The following is a 14,283-nucleotide window of genomic DNA, read 5'->3' on the forward strand; positions in this document are numbered from 1 at the left end:
ACATGACCAACATGGGCAGTTGTGTGAACAACATGGGCAGACCAACCTGGGAATTGAACTCATGACCTTCTGATCAGTAGAACAACACCTTAACCACTAGACTACCAAGTCCCAAATACTGCTGACGAGTTTAATTCTGTTTATAAGGTCTGCAGTCTTATTATATTTGTGGTCACCCCAAACATCGAGCAGCCGGAAGAACAACAGTAATTAAAGTACAACGCATCATATCTTTATCTGATATAAGTATCTATATATCTATCTATCTATCTATCTATCTATCTATCTATCTATCTATCTATCTATCTATCTATCTATCTATCTATCTATCTATCTATCTATCTATCTATCTATCTATCTATCTATCTATCATGGCATGTTGTTTGTGGTCAGGACTTACAGGTACACTGAATTCCATCACCGAAGTAACCAGGCTGGCATTTACACACCAGTCTTCCAGAAGTCGTGTCTTCAAAACAGCGTGCGTTAGAACCACAGCGCAGAGCAGCACAACCTGGGAGCTCTGTAAGAACACAGGTACACACACTAACACTTTTTTTTTTTTTTTTTACGTTACGTTTTTTTAAGTTACGGAAGTCCTAAGAGGTCATGCATTATTGCATTATTATATATTTCTTGTTTTGTAATATTTTTATCGTTATCTCGACATAAAAGTTTTTTTTTTCAAAACAATTGACAGTATTTATGAGAATAAAGGGCTTAAAAAAGGGTTTAATAATCTATTACATATTAACAATGGGTTACATGCAGAGACCATGAGAAAATGAAGTCTTTTAGGACACATAAACCCAAACACACAACTATAAGATACAAAAGTAAACTGCAGGCTAAAAAGTCACAAATGTGTGATTTCTTGCAACTATAAAATAAATAAACATAGATTCTTAATGTAAACTCAAAATTGTGACCTATAACCTCACAATTATGAGATAAATCTCTGTAAACTCTCACACAGTTTGTGGTCATTAAAATAGTTATGGAAAAATGATTAGAATTAAAAAATTTACCTTTGGTCAAATTAGAAACTTAGAACTGGTTTGAATGTGTAATTAATTAGCATAAGTAGCATTACTTTAACTTTAACCCACTGCTTATCATACTTGCTTGACAACTTGTGGGTTAAACGACTAAATTACTGGGATGTATACACCCAAATTTATTATGATTACAGTACACACATTAAGTGAGTGAGTGAGCTGTTTTTTGTTATATCAGCATGAAAGTAGCTTCAGCCAGCACTTTTCTCACTTCACAAAATATACTTGCTCTGATTTTCCTGTACATGTTGGAGTTTTAGCCATTGTGCACTGCTTATGTTGCACAGATCTGGCAACCCTGGAGCTTCTCTGAAAAAAAAAACCTACCCTGGTCACATTCTGGCCCTGTGTATCCTGAAAAGCAGGTGCACTGTCCGTTCCCTCTCAGTCCACTGTTACAGAGGCCATGCTTACAGGTGCACACTAAATGACACACATACACAGTAGGTAAGCTTCAAGAACAGCTAACACTCCTGCAATATTCTAGAAGGATGGATGATTTTAGATTACCGTTGCTGCATGTGGGTCCGTACAGGTTCTCTTTACATATCTCACACGCTGTTCCCATAAACCCTGCCTGCAGAATGTGAAATAGACGTACACTATGAATCAGTTAAACGTACTTCTAAACACAGGTTGTGTGTGTGAGTGTGAGTGTGATGTGTGTGTGTCCGTGTTTGTGTGTGTGTCTGCGTTTGTGTGCGTGTGTGTTTTCAGATGTATGTGTGTGTATGTATGTGTGTGTGTGTGTGTGTGTGTGTGTGTGTGTGTGTGTGTGTGTGTGTGTGTGTGTGTGTGTGTGTTTACAAGAGAAGGGTATTTACTTTGCAAGTGCAATTCCCAGAGCCCCCAATGCCATCAGAACAAACCCCATTATTATTGCATGGAGTAGCTGCTGAGCCTGGACACTCTAAAAAGTAGAAATGTTCAGTCAAAGAGATTAAAAGAAATTTAACATAAATACAAGTACATACATATGCTATACATCATATACAACAAACTACATATTTCTATATATTTATATACCATATATACTGCTATTATAATACACATAATTAAATTACAAAATAATCTGATCCAAATAGATATTTCTGTCAGCACAAACCCCATCCCCTCTGTGTGTGTGTATGTGTGTGCGTGTGTGTGTGTGTGTGTGTGTGTGTGTGTGTGTGTGTGTGTGTGTGTGTGTGTGTGTGTGTGTGTCAGCTCTGTCCTGACCTCCTCTTTTCTTACATTTCCCACTATTCTTTCTCTGAACAGGTATCTCTCTGCACCACTGTGTTTTGTAATAAATCACGGCCTTCCTGCCCCCCTTTGCTAGCTCTCTCTCTCTCTCTCTCTCTCTCTCTCTCTCTCTCTCTCTCTCTCTCTCTCTCTCTCTCTCTCTCTCTCTCTCTCTCTCTCTCTCTCTCTCTCTCTCTCTCTCTCTCTCTCTCTCTCTCTCTCTCTCTCTCTGTATTTGTTCCTTTTATCACTTACATTATAGAAGCTACAACAGATATATAAAGTCTACACAGCCCTGTTTGTGATGTACTAAAAATGAAACCAAGATGATAATAATAATAATAATAATAATAATAATAATAATAATAATAATAATAATAATAATAATAATAATAATAATAATAATAATAGCCCGATGACGCATGAGATAGGCACAGGCTCCCCGTGGCCTGAGGTAGTTCGGATAAAGTGGTAGAAAATGATGAGAGATAATAATAATAATAATAATAATAATAATAATAATAATAATAATAATAATATAAGTATATATAATAATAATATATAAATATATAATAAATATAATATAATAAATAATAATAATAATAATAATAGAATAATAATAATATAATATAATAATAAATATAATATAATAATAAATATAATATAATAATAATATAATATAAGAAGAAGAAGAAGAAGAAGAAGAAGAAGAAGAAGAAGAAGAAGGATCAAGAAGCGGTAGAAGGAAAAGAATGTCCTTTTCCACCTTCATAGTGACATATAAAATATAAAAATTAGCATATAAAACATACAAAAATTAAGTAAAAAACAACATTAATTAGTAAAATTAGTTATTAAACTATACCCCGATTACAGGATTACTGAATCAAACGATCCTCAATAACATAATCCTAAATCAAAGAATCCTGAATAAAGAAATCCGAATCAAAGCCTAAATCAAAGTAAGCTGAATCAAACAATCTTAAATCAAAACATCTTTTAATGTGATTTTCCCCACTAGTTCATTCATTAATTTTCCACATGTTCTCTCATAATCACACGGGACATTACGGTCTATGTGATTCACTTTAGTTTAGTAACTTGACAGATTCTCACTAACTATATATTCCCTGGCAGGTTCCTTTAATCCTCAGCACACATGATCATTGCAACATTAACTCACTATGACTTTTATGAGAAGCTGATACAAGAGAAAAAGCAACATGAGCACAGTCAGCTTATCATATTGACAGGAAGTGTTGAAAATAAGAGCTTTACATTGAGATGGTCAGCACTTTTTTTCATCAACGACGACACTTCGTCTGAGTGTTTTGCTAGGACAGGAAGTGTGTGATTTTCCCTGTAAAAGTAAGTCTCCTGCTTTCAGAGAACAGATGAACATGCACACGTGATGCTTGCACTGCAAAAGAGGCAGATTTATGCAAAAACATTCAGCTACTTCTTTATTTTTTACAGTGTGACTCCACTTGGGAGTTCATTTACACTGTTTCTCTCTCTCTCTCTCTCTCTCTCTCTCTCTCTCTCTCTCTCTCTCTCTCTCTCACTGTCTCACACACACACACACACACACACACACACACACACACACACACACACACACACACACACACACACACACACACACACACACACACACACACACACACACACAGAGTTCCTAAAATGCTAAATCTAACTATATTCAGCCACTAAGTTCAACAAATCTCCTTTCCCCGAGCACAAAAGGAATCAGCTCTTTCTTTTTTTTGTGTGTGTGCCATCGACTCTGTTAGTGATCCTGCACTTCCTGTCAAAATATTCCCTCAGTGTCCTCCACTGTCCTAAGCGCAAAAAAAGGAAATGCCTTCCAATCAGCAGAGATAACAAGACAGAGGAAAAGAGAATTTAAACACATTCATATGAGCGGAAAGCAAAAAGAGCACTGAAGTAGACATGATTGGTGTATATTACACTAAAATGTTTTCTTTTTTTTGCTGAATGATGAATGAATGAATTATCATGCAAGTTCAGATGAAACGTACCCAGACAGTTGTAGCCCCAGTACCCTGAACAGCATCCTTCCTCCACTACGTCTTTGAAACATTCATGTGAGCAGCCAGGGAGGGAGAGAGAAAACGTGGACGAGGTTTTTAACTGATACCTTGAAGTATAATAGAAAAAGAAGAACCTTAAGGCCTTTAAGACTTGCAAGCGACAATAAAAAAATGCTGTGATTTTTTTTAAATCAAGGGTTTTACAATATTTTCTTACTTTTTCTCACTATCCTTTTGATGATCTTCCATTGACACAATTATCCATTATTAATTCAACAAACTGATGCATTCTGTACACCTCAAACTAACTAATTCTACCAAAGTGAGCTTAAGAAAACTTTTGCTTAAGCCAGCTGTCCACTTGTTCCACATTCCTATCATTGTGAGGACATTTTTAAGAATAATATGTGTATCGTTAGCTGCCTATAGGTTATAAGAATGTTCTATATCAAGTCTTAATCAAACTCATTTCTACATTATCTACATTTATTTAAAAAAAAAAAAAAAAAAGCAACAAAAGAAACCAAAAAAAATCACTGGTATTATTTTATTACAAATCACAAAAGCCAATGTGCGCACACACACACACACACACACACACACACACACACACACACACACACACACACACACACACACACACACACACACACACACACACACACACACACACACACACACACACACACACACACACCTGCAGTCCTGCTGCCCCTTGCCTGGTGTCTTCTTGGTATATCCTGCTGGACAGTCTGAGAAAAGACTTGTGGAGCACAAATGGCAGTCTGACTTTTTCATCACTTGTGTATTTTTGTCACAGCGGTTCTAATAAACACACACATACAAAATAGATTATGTACATATACAAACACGAGCTCCTGCTCCTATCAAGAGTAACTATGAAAATATCACAATCATAATCATAATAATTACTAAAAATGTACTAGGACACATAGAAACAGGATACATAGAATTTTAGATATTGGAAAGGCTTATAAAAACACAAATATTTCACAAAAAGAGCAATTAATAAATAAATACTATATCAGTATTGATTTTTTATTTAAATATAGCATATAATAACATGGCAGTATACTGTATAAGAACAGCATTATTCTCAAATGAGTAGCTTCCCCATTGAATATATCCTAATTCACCTCTTGGTTATAAACCGGTTGAGCTTTTAGAATATAGCCTGAAGCCATCTAATTCTTTTTAATAACTTTTATGAATCTGCTTTGATACTTTAATTCATAGTGTATCAGTACCACCACCTGCTACTTAATGTTAAAGCTGATTAGTGAGGCTGAATAAGCAGCAAGGCACAGAAACAGTCCAACTTCAAATGAGGAAGAATACACACACACACACACACACACACACACACACACACACACACACACACACACACACACACACACACACACACACACACACACACACACACACACACACACACACACACACACAATTGCTTCTATTCCATATTAATTCAAGATTTTATTATTTTTTTCAACACACTTGTAAAAGTACACATTACTTTAAAGGACCGTACATTTTTGACTATCGATGAAAGGGATTATATTGACAAAATATGAAAACAGTCATCTGTTTTGTTCATTCATGCATCATTCAGTGCAATACACAAAGTACAGAGATACAGGTTAAGACCTTCATTTAATGTCCATATCAAAAAAATATAATCTCACTGACTCTGGAAATTACACTGTTGCACAGCGGCTACTCGAACTTTACAACAGTGGTGAGTTGAAAAGCTTACCAGAACACACAACATGTCAAACCTCAAGAAAGATGGCCTCTCCCATTAGATTTACTGTAGTTTACTGAATAATGTGTTCATGAGAAGGAAAATAAACCTAAATAATGGATTCAGCACATAAGTAGCAGACAGCTAGCCCTTATATCTATCTACATTACTCACTTGAGATGTTTCATTCAACTGATATAAACAGGCCTTCACGATTATAGCCTTAAACGTTCTATTAACATTTTATCTTTGTGTTATTATAGTAGTGGCATTTCATGAAGAACCACAAAAACCGATCTGTGTGTTTATTTAAGAAAAATTTGCATTTTCCGGGGGGAAATTACACCAAATTAGGAGAAACTATATCTGATTAACTTGCTTAGCAATTAGGAAATATTCCATGTGGAAAATCAAACATATCCAAACACATGGCTTTTACATCTCTGACACGATATTTGTAATTCTAGTTCATAAACTGTGTTTATTCAAAGCAGGAGCACTGAGCGTGTGTGTGTGTGTGTGTGTGTGTGTGTGTGTATGTGTGTGTGTGTGTGTGTGTGTGTGTGTGTGTGTGTGTGTGTGTGTGTGTGTGTGTCTCACCTTTGCAGCAGTAGACTGTGTCTCTGTTCCTACAAGGATCAGCAGGAGGAGAATTCCAGTTTCATGGAACGAGTTCCTTCTGCACTCCATGACTTTATCTTTTACACACACGTCCTCTTTCTGAGGATCCTCTCTGGTCTGGGACTGCTTGGGATGGCCCTCTGCCTTTTAACTTCCCTTCCTCTCCTCCTCTCTTTCCTGTGCCACAACCATCCAGAACACCTAGGGACCGGGCCTTTCCTTCAGCACACACACACACACACACACACACACACACACACACACACACACACACACACACACACACACACACACACACACACACACACACACACACACACACACACACACACTGTCAGCAACCAGGAAAGAGCCTATGCTCTTTAAAGCACTATAGGTAGAAAACAAACTCTTGTGCAAAAGAATGACTGACTTTGTCATTATCTTATACATATTAATTAGTAACATCTCTTGATTATGTAATGTATCATTTAAAAAAATGAAAAGTTAAACTGGAAATTAGGTTACTTCAACCCACAATGAGTGTGTTCTGAACTGTGTGATGCATTCAGATTTTAATGCTGGCTAAACCAATACAAGTGTGAATTCATATGCACAGAAACATTGGAAAATAATAGATGGTGTGTAAATTCTGGCTCCTCAGCCTCAGCTACATGACTAGACCAGAATTTGGTCTCAACTAACTACGTGTATACAATACGTGTCTGGGTTTTTTTTTCAATCTCTCTGATGCAGTTCATTTTTATGTACCTGTCTGCAAAATCATCCACTCATGTTGCATTTTAATTAGAGATCCCAGTACTGATTGTACAACTTTAGTCTCAACCCCGATGCCCTGTTAACCTTCACACCAAGCCTTCAATGCTTAAAGAAATACACAAATTGTGCAAATCAAATATCTGTATGTTTATGTGTGAGTGTAACGAGGGTCTGTACTGAAAAGTTTCACCTCCGGGCAGCAGAATTACAGGATGTCCTCAGTCATAAATAAACAGGGTAACAGCTTGAAGTTTTGCTTCACACACACTTCCTGTACATTCTGCTTTGTCAGAACTATCCCTGCTCCAGGCTGTGTAAGCATGTCATGACTGCACATTTGTAATAGTGCTGTTGCACGGTTCATATGAGCTATTGATAGATCATCACTTTAGACCTTAAAAACATGTAAAACAAACACAATAATAAAGAAATAAAAGATTTGGAAATTATTCATAATTAGTAAAAAAAAAAAAAGGAGGCAACAAATGGCTCATCTTTCACTGATTTACAATGAAATGTGAACATGGCAGCAAATGAGCTCAAGACCAAGTAATATTAAAACAACATCAACAACAACAACAACACACACACTGAAAGCAAATTTGCAACAAACATACTACACAAGCCTATATCTACAATTTATTTATTGACTGGTTATGGAAACTTTTTCCTGGGTTCACCGTTCATTAACTTCACCGCCTCAAATGCCTTCACTGTGTCCTGTTTGCTTTAGAATGTGGATGATGTCAAGCATCCTTTGAGACCTTCATTGTTATTCTCGACTCACGAAGACACAAAAACCTCCAGGGTTTCCTGATATCAAACCTCATAAAGGACAATAAAGAGTCAGCAAAAGAACTCGATGACATCCTTGTTATTATTTTAAATAGCTTGAATGGATAGATTAGAGTAAGTGCTCAGTGATATGGCGGTGAATGAGTATGACTTTATCTTGTGCTGCTTCTGCATCTACAGTACAATCATAATCCACAAAGACACAAAGATCCATATCTGGAATTATAAGAGCTTCAGGCTGACACCTATATCAGTATTTTAGCTTAACTATGTTACAGTTATTAGAAATGGGAGGTACATTCACTGATAAAAGGGTTAAAGTTAAAAGAACACTGATGTTAAGTAAATGGATAAAATGAATGCAGAGCATATGCTAGCTAACAAACAAGGCTTACAGTTTAGCATGCTAGCATGTCTTTTATATGAACAGTGACAGAAAATTACCAAAATAACAACAACAAAAAACAACTATTGGGAATATGAACATTTTTATGAGCTGTTTAGATAAATTATTAAAAAAAAAGACTACAATGTGACTACAATTCCACCATAACTACACCTTCCCACTGACTGCTAGCAACTTCTTACAAGATTCTTGCTATAATGAGAACCATTAAAAAAAAAATCACCCTTCCTAGTGATTGTTGCCCCCTTTAGAAAGCTAAAGACAAAATACTTCTTTCTATAACCCTTTAACTTTTCAGAAACAATTGGAGGTCTTTACATTTGCACCTACCTAAATAATAAGGCAAGTTTATGGGGTAACATTTTTAAAGTAATTTGGAGCAGCTAGTTTTGAAATCTTCCCAACTTCAGAAGCCTTTGGTTACATGTTGTCTGATTTCTGCCCTACTTTACCCCAGTAATTTTAATTACACTTGTAGCTTCAGTGATCCTCTGTTAATAAAACGTACCAAAAATGAGAGAACAATGTAATTGTAATTGTCTCAAAAGCAGTAGAATATGTGGACTTACATAATCCAATTGGCATTAGATATATTGATTGCTTGATCTTATTAAAACACTATCTGACAAATGATACTTCATGCTCCACAAAATCGCCGGTATCTAATCTCCCACTATATGTACGTAATCTGGATTTGGGTCTTTGTTAATCACAGGATTAAATTAAGGCTCATCTTTGATTGGTTCTCTGATCATCCTTCCATGAACAAGCTCATTTTTATGTCTTTGACTTTCTCCAAGAGCAAACAGAGAACACCTTGCAAAACCACAAACATGGAACAAAGAGCAGAGGAAATAACAGAAGAAACACCAGTCGATTTTTCTACAGTATCGACTCTACTGTCTCCCGTGGGATATGGATTCTTGTCATTTTGGATGCTGATTGTCACTCTTCTCTCTGTCTTCTGTAACTCTCTTGTTATTGCTGTTATGTTACGGAACCATCAGCTTTTCTTCCCCACAAATGTCCTCATTCTGGGTCTGTCTGTCTCCGACTTGCTCATGACCCTCTGTGGATCCTCTGTTAGCACAGTGACCAACTACTTTGGGCAGTTCTTCATGGGGAGAGAACTCTGTGTCTTCCAGGGCTTTACTGTCAATTACTTTGGTGAGTTGCTACATCTAGATTATATTGTATTTGAACATGATAATGATGTACTGTACCAGATGACCACATTTCCAACAGCTTTTGGGTTTGGATCTTGTAGGGCAAAAGTGACATTTATTCATTTTTAAGTAACTTCTTTATCCTGGTCAAGGTCAGGCTGGTTCAAGAACCCAAGTACTGTGTGAAGAGAAAATACATCCTGGATTGGGAGCCAGTCCATACCAGGGCAATATGCACACACAGGGGCAATTTAGCATACATAACTGACCAGCCTGTATGTTTTTTTGGACAATGGAAGGAAGCTGTAGACCCCAGAGGGAATAAAATATTAATGGAACATCCTACAAAAAGCAGACTAGGAACATTATATCAGTTTAGGGAAAAAGTAACAAGCTTTGCGATGTAGCAGGCCATATTGGTGACCCACAGCTCAAGGCTCAGGGATTCAAGACAGAAATCCAATTATAATGGATATGAGAGAGAGAGAGAGATATATGAGAGAGAGAGAGAGAGAGAGAGAGAGAGAGAGAGAGAGAGAGAGAGAGAGAGAGAGAGAGAGAGATGTCTAGAGATTTGCATGCTCTTCCCAATCAGTGATTGGGTTAATTTTGAGTACTATGGTTCCCAATTCAAAACAGGACGCTACTCTAAATTTAAGCTACAGTATGTATGAATTATTGAGTTTGTGTGGTGCTCTGCAATGCCCTGCACCTCATCTATGTTGTACTCTTGTCTTGCACCAAATATTGCTTGGATAGGTCCTGAATCCTGAGCTGTGTCCAGTATACTGCAGTTACTGAAAACAAATGAATGAATTCACTTACTTTATCCGGGTCAAAATAAGTTAGGGATTCTCACTTATCATTTAGGTCAACTCCTTGGTCTGTGATATGGCATCCCTACCAACTCCACCAGTACAATTGTGCTGAATGACAGAAAGAGCCACAAAATTATTTCAGAGTAAAGTGAAATATTACCTCATCTTTACTAATTCTCTTTCCTTCCAATTTTCCAAGGCCTGGTCTCCCTGTGTACGCTAACTCTGATGGCTTATGAGCGTTACCACATAATATGCAAGCCCATGGGTGCCTTCAAAATAACACTGCGACGCAATGCTAAGGGCCTGCTTCTAGTATGGATCTACTGCCTGTTCTGGGCTATGGCACCTCTGCTAGGCTGGGGCTCCTATGGCCCTGAAGGAGTTCAGACCTCATGCTCTTTGGCCTGGGGGGAACGTACCTGGATCAGCTACAGCTTTCTGATCCCATACTGGATCTTCTGCTTCTTTCTGCCCACGTGGCTGATCATCTTCTGCTACTACCACATAATAATCTCCATTAAAAGGGTAATAATAGAATAATAAATTAATACAGGATTCTGAATAATTATTCTGGAACTATTTGGTTTTTTTTATCTCTACTTACCTGTGTGTACCTGTGTGTAGTTGAACCAGAGTGTGGAGAATCAGGGAGGCAGGTCACGGCAAAAAGAGGACAGGCATGCTATGTGCATGGTAGCTGCCATGATTGGTTCCTTCTTCTTCTGTTGGCTGCCATATGCTATTGTATCAATGCTTGTGATTCTTGTGCCAGATATCTCCATATCCCCACTTCTTGCATCCATGCCTGCCCACTTGGCTAAGACAAGCCCTGCATACAATCCCATCATATTTTTTCTGGCCAAAACAAAGGTAAGAGCAAAAAGTGAATCTATAAGTTAATAAGTGTTTAGTTTGACACAAAACAGGGAGCTAATTATATCAGAATTTGTGATTGTATATTATATGCTAGATAATCTATTATATATAACCTAGAATCTTTCCATCCAGTTCCGGGACATGGCCTTGGAGATTATATCATGTGGTTGCTACAGACCTACGTTGCAAAAATCAAGCGGTTCCACGGAGATGGAAATAGTGGAGACTGGATCCAAACACCTGAGTCCAAACTGCGTTCAACCTGAACCTGCGCTGTCCAACTGAGACACAATGTTGAATGAGACAACATAGTTAAAGGATAGATAACTGTGTGGTAAAGCTACAGTAACTTTATCACCACTGTGTTACAAGGTTGCCAGATCAATGAGACAAAAACAGCTCAGTAACTTGCATCATAACCAAAAGTAGTCCAATGAGCACTAAACCCAAAAAGGTCAAATCTAACTGATTATTTATTGACATAATTGAATTTATTTACAAATATAAATAAACTGGTTGACAAGCATGAAGGAAACCTGAAGCATGAGGTACCACTAAAACGTATATTGTAAGTGAAACATATAAAATAGGAAAATGTAATAATATTTTTGATAAATGTAAAGAATTATCAAATAAATATTGTTAGAACAGATTTTCATCAACGTCTTGAAATGACTATTCATATAGCAAATTGATGCAGGAAATATATTCTATTGATCTCAAATTTCTTCACGTTTTAAACTTGTTCTACATTTGATCATACTATGAAGAGATTTTACTTCCTTCTAGGTCTCATTCAGAAAAATCACCTAAGAAAAGCCTCTTAGGTGAAACTCCTATGTGAAAAATTCATCAAAAGATCCAAAGTATTAATTTAAAATAATTTTGATTTGCTTAACACCGTTATTGGTAACAGACATAATCCCATCCATCCATCCATTCATCCATCCATCCATCCATTCATCCATCCATCCATCCATTCATCCATCCATCCATTCATCCATCCATCTTCTGCACTGCTAATCCTACACAGGGAAACAGGAAATAGGGACCCTAGAGTTTTTCTAAGAGGACTCAGTGGACAAGGCAGGGGACATTCTGGATGGTGTGCCAACCCATCGCAGGACACACACACACACACACACACACACACACACACACACACACACACACACACACACACACACACTCCAGACAATTTAGAGAAGCCGGTCAGCCCACATGTCATTGGTCTGGGTAGGAAACCAGAGGGCTCAAAGGAAATCAGAAGCGACAAACACCAAAAATGTGAGTCAAACATGCTAATCACTAAACCACCATGACGTACTTCCACATATTATTTAACGTCATTTTGTGTATTATATGTGATTTAGTATTTTATTAAGTGTTAATATGTGTCCAAACTTTTAGTCAGTAGTACAAGTCTGTAAACTGTGATTTACGTTTTGCCTGAAATAAAAATATTACTAGAACTTATCTAATGTACTTAAAACAAAAGATCCAACCTAAGAACATAAAAAAAAAAATCAACCCAGACCATAAAAATAACCCAGATCTGTGGGAAAACAGCTCACATGCTAACCCTTCCAGTAGATGGAGACATTGCATTGGGTTATAGGACTACTTCACTTAAAAATGCCATCCTTAATGAATATTAAATTATGCTGATGAAGCATTTTAATTAGTTTAATTAGTTAAATACTATTTTAAATGGTTTCCAATTGTATAATTGCATACTTGTATGTATTTGTGTATGTAGCAAATAAAATCATAGGAGTCCGGAATCTACGGTAATATAAGAAATAAGGAATAAAAACAGCTACATACAATGAAATTCACCTCCTTTTTTTTGATTACTTTGTGATATTCTTTAAGGTATAACTACAACTGTGTAAAAACAGGGGGATCAATTAATATTCATAAAGAAATACACATAATATAGGCCCATGACTAATCCAAACCCCATCGGGCCATCACTGCTAGACTTCTGGGAAAGTTTACAAGCTGTAAAACCCCATACAGAGCGAAAGGAAATGGAGCATTACTCTTGGCTTGGACATGAAACTCAAAGCTTAAATCAACTAAAATTCCTGTAGCACAAGTTTGTGGAAAAGCTACAAGTATGAGAATTACTTTTAAATGGTTAAGCATTGGTGAGTATTATATGGCTGTAAACAAGATGATTCCAAGTTGTTGCATTTTGCTTTGGAATTGTCCTTAATTTGATGTAAAGAGAAGACTTCTCGTTTCTCTGTCGGCTAGCTGTGTCGTGAGTTTGCTAGTCAGACCAGAGAAAGTAAATGAAATGAAAAATCTACAAGTCTGTGAAAACACACACCTTATTTATCTAATGTTTACTAAATTCTAAAGGTTACTAAAAGTGGTAGAGCATTTAAGTATTTAGCTCCTAAACTTTGGAAAAGAATTCCTGTCAGTTTCAATGTAGATTAAAGACATATCTCTTTAGTCAGGCATATAATACATGCCATAACCTTGAGCTCCTGCACATCTGATCAAACACACATTATCACCTAATCCTTGCTAATATTATGAACAGCAGCCACGCAAATTCCTCTCCACTTGCTTCTCTTTTTCTACCAATCCCGAAGCATATAGTGATTGTTCCACCCCCAGTTGTGTTCTGTTTCATGAAGATTTCGGACCTTCAAATGCCAACCCCGTGAGCATCCTGTGGCATCTAAAGATGTACCATCTCCAGATGGGATCTGCTTCAT

At 36.8% G+C, this 14,283-nt stretch overlaps 2 protein-coding genes across 2 annotated transcripts in view; one reads left to right on the forward strand and one right to left on the reverse strand.

Moving 5' to 3' along the window:
• stab2 (stabilin 2) overlaps positions 1-6,890 on the reverse strand; it is a 38,339-nt gene extending 31,449 nt beyond the window's left edge. The window contains exons 1-7 of the mRNA XM_027151771.2: positions 6,705-6,890; positions 5,034-5,161; positions 4,325-4,443; positions 1,883-1,968; positions 1,569-1,635; positions 1,386-1,481; positions 401-523 (exon numbers count right to left, since the gene is read on the reverse strand). Of these exons, the coding sequence (XP_027007572.1) occupies positions 401-523; positions 1,386-1,481; positions 1,569-1,635; positions 1,883-1,968; positions 4,325-4,443; positions 5,034-5,161; positions 6,705-6,794 (709 nt within the window). The 5' untranslated portion in view covers positions 6,795-6,890. The remainder of the gene's footprint in view (positions 1-400; positions 524-1,385; positions 1,482-1,568; positions 1,636-1,882; positions 1,969-4,324; positions 4,444-5,033; positions 5,162-6,704) is intronic.
• A 2,628-nt stretch (positions 6,891-9,518) lies between these two features.
• LOC113645651 (opsin-VA-like) lies at positions 9,519-11,833 on the forward strand. Its single transcript, XM_027151375.1, has 4 exons — positions 9,519-9,852; positions 10,869-11,197; positions 11,297-11,542; positions 11,681-11,833. The coding sequence occupies exons 1-4, from the start codon at positions 9,519-9,521 to the stop codon at positions 11,831-11,833; spliced, it is 1,062 nt and encodes a 353-aa protein (XP_027007176.1).
• The last annotated feature ends 2,450 nt before the right edge of the window (positions 11,834-14,283 follow it).

Source organism: Tachysurus fulvidraco, chromosome 19 (genome assembly GCF_022655615.1).
Source record: "Tachysurus fulvidraco isolate hzauxx_2018 chromosome 19, HZAU_PFXX_2.0, whole genome shotgun sequence".
Classification (NCBI taxonomy): Eukaryota; Metazoa; Chordata; class Actinopteri; order Siluriformes; family Bagridae; genus Tachysurus; species Tachysurus fulvidraco.